Source organism: Oncorhynchus gorbuscha, linkage group LG26 (assembly GCF_021184085.1).
Source record: "Oncorhynchus gorbuscha isolate QuinsamMale2020 ecotype Even-year linkage group LG26, OgorEven_v1.0, whole genome shotgun sequence".
Classification (NCBI taxonomy): domain Eukaryota; kingdom Metazoa; phylum Chordata; class Actinopteri; order Salmoniformes; family Salmonidae; genus Oncorhynchus; species Oncorhynchus gorbuscha.
In genome coordinates, this window is record NC_060198.1 from 4132814 (window position 1) to 4142903 (window position 10090).

Here is a 10090-nt window from a genome sequence, read left to right on the forward strand (position 1 = left end):
TACATTGTGGTCTCAGCCTACTTTCATGAGACAAGGAACCTTGGAAAAGACATTACTGATGTCTTGACCTCAAATCAGTCAAATCAAATTGTATCAGTCACATGCTTTGTAAACAACAGGTGTAGACTAACAGTGAAATGCTTACTTACTTGTCCTTTTCAAACAATGCAGAGTTAAAGATAAAAAAAAAGTAGATATACAGTATACAGAATCTACAGTACACTACCGCTCAAAAGCTTGAGGTCACATAGAAATGTCCTTGTTTTTGAAAGAAAAGCACATTTTTTGTCCATTAAAATAAAATAAAATAGATCAGAAATACAGTGTAGACATTGTTAATGTTGTAAATGACTATTGTAGCTGGAAACGGCAGATTTTTTATGGAATATCTACATAGACGTACAGAGGCCCATTATCAGCAACCATCACTCCTATGTTCCAATGGCACATTGTGTTAGCTTATCCAAGTTATCATTTTAAATTGATCATTAGAAAACCTTTTGCAATTATGTTAGCACAGCTGAAAACTGTTGTTCTGGTTAAAGAAGCAATAAAACTGGCCTTCTTTAGACTAGTTGAGTATCTGGAGCATCAGCATTTGTGGGTTTGATTACAGGCTCAAAATGGCCAGAAACAAAGACTTTCCTCTGAAACTCATCAGTCTATTCTTGTTCTGAGAAATGAAGGCAAATCCATGTGAGAAATTTCCAAGAAACTGAAGATCTCGTGTACTACTCCCTTCACAGAACAGCGCACTACCGCTAACCAGAATAGAAAGAGGAGTGGGAGGCCCCGGTGCACAGCTGAGGAAGAGGACAAGTACATTAGAGTGTCTAGTTTGAGAAACAGACCCCTCACAAGTCCTCAACTGGCAGCTTCATTAATTAGTACCCGCAAAACAGTCTCAACGTCAACAGGGAAGAGGCGACTCCAGGATGCAATGACTTTTCTAAGTGACCCTAAACTTTTGAACGGTAGTGTATATATATACAGTACCAGTCAAAAGTTTGGACACACCTACTCATTCAAGGGTTTTTCTTTATTTGTACTATTTTCTACATTGCAGAATAATAGTGAAGGGATCAAACTATGAAATAACACATATGGAATCATGTACTAACAAAAAAAGTGTTCAACGAAACAAAATATATTTTATATTTGAGATTCTAAAAGTAGCCAACCTTCTCCTTGATGACAGCTTTGCACACTATTGGCATTCTCTCAACCAGCTTCACCTGAAATGCTTTTCCAACCATCTTGAAGAAGTTCCCACATATGCTGAATACTTGTTGGCTGCTTTTCCTTCACTCTTTGGTCCAACTCATCCCAAATCATCTCAATTGGGTTGAGTTTGGGTGATTGTGGAGGCCAGGTCATCTGATGTATCATTAAGATTTTGCTTGTGCTTAGCTATATTATTCCATTTATTTTTATCCTAAAAATATACCTAGTCCTTGCCTGATGACAAACATACCCATAACATTATGCTGCCACCACCATGCGTGAAAATATGAAGAGTGGTACTCAGTGATGTGTTGGATTTCCCCAAATTTAACACTTTGTATTCAGGACAGAAAGTTAATTTCTTCATAACAATTTTTGCAGTTTTACTTTAGTGCCTTATTGCAACCAGGATGCATATTTTGGAATATGTTTTATTCTGTACAAGCTTCCTTCTTTTCACTCTGTCATTTAGGTTAGTATTGTGGAGTAACTACAATGTTGTTGATCCATACTCAGTTTTTTCCTATCACAGCCATTAAATTCTGTAACTATTTCAGTCACCAATGGTCTCATGGTGAAATCCCTGAGCGGTTTCCTTCCTCGCTGGCAACTGAGTTAGGAAGGACGCCTGTAACTTTGTAACGACTGGGTGTATTGATACACCATCCAAAGTGTAATGAATAACTTCACCACCCTCAGAGATATTCAATGTCTGCTTTTTTATTTTTACCCATCTACCAATAGGTGCCCTTTGCGTGGCATTGGAAAACCTCCCTGGTCTTTGTCGTTCAATCTGTGTTTGGTAATTCACTGCTCGAATGAAGGACCTTAAAGGTAATTGTATGTGTGGTGGACAGAGATGAGGTAGTCATACAAAAATCATGTTAAACACTGTTATTGCACACATTGTTACACCATGCAACTTATGTGAGTTAAGCCACTTTTTACTCCTGAACTTATTCAGGTTTGACATAACAAAGGGTTTTAATACTTGACTGAAGGCATTTCAGCTTTTCATTTTTAATGAATTTGTAAAAATGTCAAAAAACATAATTCCACTTTGATATTATGGGGTATTGTGTGTAAGCCATTTTAAATTCAGGCTGTAACACAAGAAAGTGTGGAAAAAGTCAAGGGATGTGAATACTTTCTGAAGGCACTGTAGGTTGAAAACGTCAGCTGGTCAGCGCATGCTCTGAGTACACGTCCTGGTATTCTGTCTGGCTCTGCAGCCTTCAAACCACTAATTACAGAAGAATTCATGACAAATATAAAACCTTGTCTTATATTTCTTTACTTCAGAAAACAGTTCTACATTTAAAAACATCATTCATTAAAAAAATCTAATACAAATTCCTGTACAATAGGGACATTTCAGACCATAATTCAAAAGTGAACATGCTTCCTTCCCTGCTATTCTGCAATGCAACCTATAATGCCACACTGCTTTGGAACAGTTGAAACAAGGGGGGATGTATTTAATGCTCGAACAGGCTTTGCCTTACTTCTTCAGTGACATCACTGACTACAGTCTATGGAAACCCATTCCATCCAATGTCAGACTACTATGAATTTAGGTTTCTATGAAAGCAATGTGCAATAAACATCCCAATAAAGACATGGAATGTAACCATTGCTAGACTACTAAGTGGTATGAATGTGTCATGGTGAATGAATGTTTGTTTGACTCCATGTCTAAGTTAACCCAGCAAGAGTAGTTACTGAAAGTAGACTTCTTCAACTGGCCCAAGTAGGCCCTCTAGAGTTGTTATGAGGCTGGTACAGATATGTCTGTGCTACACTAACCTTATCCCCAGGCTAACTGTCTGTGCTACACTAACCTTATCCCCAGGCTAACAGCTAGAGAGAGACACAGCTGGTGGACAAGACTAGTGCTACAGTATATCCACTTTGTGCAGTTATCATTCAAACCAAGTCATTCCTTTAACGCTGAATAAATAAATGAACGCATCACTCCCACACACACACACACACACACACACACACACACACACACACACACACACACACACACACACACACACACACACACACACACACACACACACACACACACACACACACACACACACACACACACACACACACACACACACACACACACACCTTATTAGGTGTTTTTACCACAGTGTAGACTGAGTTCAACAGTCCTTTGAGGAAAACAAACAGATGAACAACAGATAAGACGATCCAACTAAGTGGTAATAAGGGAAATGCAGTGACTGTAGCCATAGTAGTGAACCATTTAAACCACCAGTGGTGCCAGAAGGACCGGGGTGGTGGTGGTGGCTGAGGGTTCGATGCCCGGGACCAGGGGCCGTTCTGGGTCAGGGGGAGGACAGGCCTTGTTGAAGCGGAGGTCCAGGATGTGTTTCTGCAGGTGTCTGATCCAGTCCTCCTGTACTGACTGAGATCCATGGAACACTGCCTCACAGAACCTGAGGGATGGAATAGAACAGAAAGCAAGAGAGAGAAGGTTGGTTAATATTAATATACAAACAGACCAGCGCTTAAACCACTTTCTGTGAAACATTGTGGAACCTGTAGTGCAGAGACCCTCAAATGCGATGCCAATAATAAATCATACAAGTGTGTGACCTCAGGCAATCTGAGTTCAGCGTACATCAAACTATCAGCATTTTGGCAATCAGCTCACCTGCACTTGAGGGTGTACTCTTTGCCCACTTGTTTGACCAGAGGAGTGGAGGGAGGCCTGGGAACCAGGGAAGGGATGTTTCCTGACCGGGGGGGATGTTGAGAGCCGCCGTCCCCCTCTGCTCCCTCCGTATGGGCGGTGTGTTTAGGGACCCGCCGCTCAAAACCTGGCAGACGGGTTGGAAAGGGGTTTCAAATCAGTCTACCATAGCTTAACGTTGGTTTTATCAGAGCGAAAACAGGTAGAAAGTTCTGTAGGGGTGTGTATGTGTGTGTGTGCGTACATGCACGTTTGAGTCGGTTTCCATCTCTCACCTCTAGGAGAGCGTATGTGGTTGAAGTCTCCTCTAGCCCCCTGGGACTGCGTATGAGTGACGGTATGATGGTTATATGACGAGTGTCCAGTCTCCCCCTGTGACCTTTGACCTTGAGCTGCCCTGGACGAACCCCCAGCGACCCTGGCCACCTCTCGGCCCGCCCTGCGCCCCAGCCCCACAGCCCTCTGGGCTCCCGGGGAAGGAGCTTGAGTCTGTGGAGGGAAAGTGGGACGGGGCGTTCCTCTGGAAAGGGAAAAGGAATCAAGTGTTGGTGAAATAGTTTTCCCTCTAAGTTGGATTGGTAGTAGAAATAGCATACAGCACACACAGAGACTGATGTTAGCAACTACAGACCACTGTTATTCTATTGGTGTCAACCTGCCACTTTGCTCTCAATTAAAATCAATATCTGTCCACTCCACAAGCCTCAGCTACTGTTTAGAAAAGCAAGGACGAAACCCAGCCGCTCTCCGAGACTGAGAGTTGAAGCACTCCTGTCACAGAACTAAGCAGCTGGAAAGTGCCTAAACGTCATGCACTTGAGGGGATGTGATTGTCACTTGCTTTTAATCCAAGATTCGGTGATCAGCCCCACTGCCACAGAGCAATTAGATCCAAACCTAATGGGCGCTATACTTAATCAATAAGGCCAGAGGGGGTGTGGTATAAGGCCAATATACCATGGCTAAGGGCTGTCCTTATGCACGATGCAACGTGGAGTGCCTGGACACAGCCCTTAGCCGTGGTATATTGGCCATATACCACAAACCTCCGAGGTGCCTTATTGCTATTATAACCTGGTTACAAACGTAATTAGAGCAGTAAAAATAAATGTTTTGTCATACCTATGGTATATGGTCTGATATACCATGACTATTAGCCAATCAGCATTCAGGGCTCGAACCACCCAGTTTGTAATAGAAGATGTAACACTCACCTTAAACCTGATGTTGCGGTCACCGTCGCGGTACTGGCGGTGGATCTCCGCGGCCTTGTGGGGCTGCCTCTGGATCCAGGCGCTGAGCAACTCGATGGGGGAGGCCTTCACACCCTCTGCCCTCCACTCCTTAACCCCCAGCTGGCGGAGGTGAGCCCGGGCGTGGCTCGCCAGCGCCGTGCGGTTCTCAAAGTCAAAGCCGCACAGCTCACAGCACGCATCCCCGGCTGGAAGGAGAGAAGAGGACGGGGGGGTTAAAAACAGACGTTTTGACAGTTGAAGCGTTTCTCGTGATAAACGTTTCTATTTCAGCACTAATTACTAGGCAGGTTACAGAGTTGATTTATTTTTTTACTAATAATGGAATCAGTCACCTTTGGCAAGAGCATCTGCTAAATACAATTGCCATCACAGCTGCAATGGAAAACAGTTGCCTGCCACAAATAACCTGGCTGAGATCTGCTGGTCAGGCGTGAGCACTGTTAGTTTACCAGACTGAGAGGATCCATTCTTATCAGGGGAAGGCTTGTCGTTGAGGGAGTAGTCCAGTGGAGGAGTGAAAGTCCTCTTAGAGCCCTGGGGAGCCCACGAAGGCTCCGAGGACCTCTTGTGATTGGCCCAGGCCGGGCCGGCGCTGGAGTGAGAGGACGATGGCTCCCTCTTGACCTACAACACAATACATCTTTAATGAGCCATTTCAACAAGTTTTTTGCCATCACAGCCCCCAATCAGAGGAAGGACTGTCAAAGACTTCAGCCACCCAAGTCATTCACTGTTCTCTCTGCAAGTGGTACCGGAGCACCAAGTCTGGGACCAAAAGGCTCCTTAACAGCTTCTACCCCGAAGCCATAAGACCGCTGAACAGTTAATCAAATGGCTAACTGTCATGTTTTGTCATTGATTATCATGTCTTGTCCCTGTGCTTCCCCTTCTATTCGTTTCCCTCTGCTGGTCTTATTAGGTTCTTTCCCTCTTTCTATCCCTCTCTCTCCCCCTCCCTCTCTCACTCTCTCGCTCTCTCTTCTCTCTATCGTTCCGTTCCTGCTCCCAGCTGTTCCTATTCCCCTAATCAATCATTTAGTCTTCCCACACCTGTTCCCGATCCTTTTCCCTGATTAGAGTCCCTATTTCTCTCCTTGTTTTCCGTTCCTGCCCTGTCGGATCCTTGTCTATAATTCACCGTGCTGTGTCTATGTATTGCCCTGTCGTGTCGTGTTTCCCTCAGATGCTGCGTGGTGAGCAGGTGTCTGAGTCTGCTAGGTTCAAGTGCCTTCCCGAGGCAACCTGCAGTTCTTGATCAAGTCTCCAGTCTGTTCTCGTTTTTACGAGTAGTATTATGCCTTTTGTTTTGTAAAGTATCTTTACTGGATTAAAAACTCTGTTTTCGCCAAGTCGCTTTTGGGTCCTCATTCACCTGCATAACAGAAGGATCCGACCAAGGAATGGACCCAGCGACTACAGATGCTCGTAACACTGCCGTCGAGATCCAAGGAGCCATGCTCGGCAGACACGAGCAGGAATTGTCTGCTGCTCGCCATGCCGTGGAGAACCTGGCCGCTCAGGTTTCCGACCTCTCTGGACAGTTCCAGAGTCTTCGTCTCGTGCCACCTGTTACTTCCTGGCCTGCCGAGCCTCCGGAACCTAGGGTTAATAACCCACCTTGCTACTCCGGGCAGCCCACGGAGTGCCGCTCCTTTCTCACCCAGTGTGATATTGTGTTCTCTCTCCAACCCAACACATACTCTAGCGAGAGAGCTCGGGTTGCTTACGTCATTTCACTCCTTACTGGCCGGGCTCGAGAGTGGGGCACAGCTATCTGGGAGGCAAGGGCTGATTGTTCTAACAATTACCAGAACTTTAAAGAGGAGATGATTCGGGTTTTTGACCGTTCAGTTTTTGGTGGGGAGGCTTCTAGGGCCCTGGCTTCCCTATGCCAAGGTGATCGATCCATAACGGATTACTCTATAGAGTTTCGCACTCTTGCTGCCTCTAGTGACTGGAACGAGCCGGCGCTGCTCGCTCGTTTTCTGGAGGGACTCCACGCAGTGGTCAAAGATGAGATTCTCTCTCGGGAGGTTCCTTCCAGTGTGGACTCTTTGATTGCTCTCGCCATCCGCATAGAACGACGGGTAGATCTTCGTCACCAAGCTCGTGGAAGAGAGCTCGCGTCAACGGTGTTTCCCTGCTCCGCATCGCAACCATCTCCCTCCTCTGGCTCAGAGACTGAGCCCATGCAGCTGGGAGGTATTCGCATCTCGACCAAGGAGAGGGAACGGAGGATCACCAACCGCCTGTGCCTCTATTGCGGATTTGATGGACATTTTGTCAATTCATGTCCAGTAAAAGGCCAGAGCTCATCAGTAAGCGGAGGGCTACTGGTGAGCGCTACTACTCAGGTCTCTTCATCTAGATCCTGTACTACTATGTCGGTCCATCTACGCTGGACCGGTTCGGGTGCTACATGCAGTGCCTTGATTGACTCTGGGGCTGAGGGTTGTTTCATGGACGAAGCATGGGCTCGGAAACATGACATTCCTTTCAGACAGTTAGACAAGCCTACGCCCATGTTTGCCTTAGATGGTAGTCATCTTCCCAGTATCAGATTTGAGACACTACCTTTAACTCTCACAGTATCTGGTAACCACAGTGAGACTATTTCTTTTTTGATTTTTCGTTCACCTTTTACACCTGTTGTTTTGGGTCATCCCTGGCTAGTATGTCATAATCCTTCTATTAATTGGTCTAGTAATTCTATCCTATCCTGGAACGTTTCTTGTCATGTGAAGTGTTTAATGTCTGCCATCCCTCCCATTTCTTCTGTCCCCACTTCTCAGGAGGAACCTGGCGATTTGACAGGAGTGCCGGAGGAATATCATGATCTGCGCACGGTCTTCAGTCGGTCCCGAGCCAACTCCCTTCCTCCTCACCGGTCGTATGATTGTAGTATTGATCTCCTTCCGGGGACCACTCCTCCTCGGGGTAGACTATACTCTCTGTCGGCTCCCGAACGTAAGGCTCTCGAGGATTATTTATCTGTGTCTCTTGACGCCGGTACCATAGTGCCTTCTTCCTCTCCGGTCGGGGCGGGGTTCTTTTTGTTAAGAAGAAGGACGGTACTCTGCGCCCCTGCGTGGATTATCGAGGGCTGAATGACATAACGGTTAAGAATCGTTATCCGCTTCCCCTTATGTCATCAGCCTTCGAGATTCTGCAGGGAGCCAGGTGCTTTACTAAGTTGGACCTTCGTAACGCTTACCATCTCGTGCGCATCAGAGAGGGGGACGAGTGGAAAACGGCGTTTAACACTCCGTTAGGGCATTTTGAGTACCGGGTTCTGCCGTTTGGTCTCGCCAATGCGCCAGCTGTTTTTCAGGCATTAGTTAATGATGTTCTGAGAGACATGCTGAACATCTTTGTTTTTGTCTATCTTGACGATATCCTGATTTTTTCACCGTCACTCGAGATTCATGTTCAGCACGTTCGACGTGTTCTACAGCGCCTTTTAGAGAATTGTCTCTACGTAAAGGCTGAGAAGTGCTCTTTTCATGTCTCCTCCGTTACTTTTCTCGGTTCCGTTATTTCCGCTGAAGGCATTCAGATGGATTCCGCTAAGGTCCAAGCTGTCAGTGATTGGCCCGTTCCAAGGTCACGTGTCGAGTTGCAGCGCTTTTTAGGTTTCGCTAATTTCTATCGGCGTTTCATTCGTAATTTCGGTCAAGTTGCTGCCCCTCTCACAGCTCTTACTTCTGTCAAGACGTGTTTTAAGTGGTCCGGTTCCGCCCAGGGAGCTTTTGATCTTCTAAAAGAACGTTTACGTCCGCTCCTATCCTCGTTACTCCTGACGTCACTAGACAATTCATTGTCGAGGTTGACGCTTCAGAGGTAGGCGTGGGAGCCATTCTATCCCAGCGCTTCCAGTCTGACGATAAGGTTCATCCTTGCGCTTATTTTTCTCATCGCCTGTCGCCATCTGAGCGCAACTATGATGTGGGTAACCGTGAACTGCTCGCCATCCGCTTAGCCCTAGGCGAATGGCGACAGTGGTTGGAGGGGCGACCGTTCCTTTTGTCGTTTGGACAGACCATAAGAACCTTGAGTACATCCGTTCTGCCAAACGACTTAATGCCCGTCAAGCTCGTTGGGCGTTGTTTTTCGCTCGTTTCGAGTTTGTGATTTCTTACCGTCCGGGTAGCAAAAACACCAAGCCTGATGCCTTATCCCGTCTGTTTAGTTCTTCTGTGGCTTCTACTGATCCCGAGGGGATTCTTCCTTATGGGCGTGTTGTCGGGTTAACAGTCTGGGGAATTGAAAGACAGGTTAAGCAAGCACTCACGCACACTGCGTCGCCGCGCGCTTGTCCTAGTAACCTCCTTTTCGTTCCTGTTTCCACTCGTCTGGCTGTTCTTCAGTGGGCTCACTCTGCCAAGTTAGCTGGTCATCCCGGTGTTCGAGGCACTCTTGCGTCTATTCGCCAGCGCTTTTGGTGGCCGACTCAGGAGCGTGACACGCGCCGTTTCGTGGCTGCTTGTTCGGACTGCGCGCAGACTAAGTCGGGTAACTCTCCTCCTGCCGGTCGTCTCAGACCGCTCCCCATTCCTTCTCGACCATGGTCTCACATCGCCCTAGACTTCATTACCGGTCTGCCTTTGTCTGCGGGGAAGACTGTGATTCTTACGGTTGTCGATAGGTTCTCTAAGGCGGCACATTTCATTCCCCTCGCTAAACTTCCTTCCGCTAAGGAGACGGCACAAATCATCATCGAGAATGTGTTCAGAATTCATGGCCTCCCGTTAGACGCCGTTTCAGACAGAGGTCCGCAATTCACGTCACAGTTTTGGAGGGAGTTCTGTCGTTTGATTGGTGCGTCCGTCAGTCTCTCTTCCGGGTTTCATCCCCAGTCTAACGGTCAAGCAGAGAGGGCCAATCAGACGATTGG

At 46.7% G+C, this 10090-nt stretch overlaps 1 protein-coding gene and 1 long non-coding RNA gene across 2 annotated transcripts in view; both read right to left on the reverse strand.

Moving 5' to 3' along the window:
• LOC124016418 (protein Wiz-like) overlaps window positions 1-27 on the reverse strand; it is a 3554-nt gene extending 3527 nt beyond the window's left edge. The window contains exon 1 of the mRNA XM_046331979.1: window positions 22-27. Within this exon, the coding sequence (XP_046187935.1) occupies window positions 22-27 (6 nt within the window). The remainder of the gene's footprint in view (window positions 1-21) is intronic.
• Window positions 28-2498: 2471 nt separating this feature from the next.
• On the reverse strand, window positions 2499-4407 carry LOC124016323. Its single transcript, XR_006835341.1, has 3 exons — window positions 4216-4407; window positions 3902-4067; window positions 2499-3683 (listed from the first exon to the last, which is right to left on the reverse strand). It is a non-coding gene; the product is annotated as an uncharacterized LOC124016323 (long non-coding RNA).
• Window positions 4408-10090: the final 5683 nt, after the last annotated feature.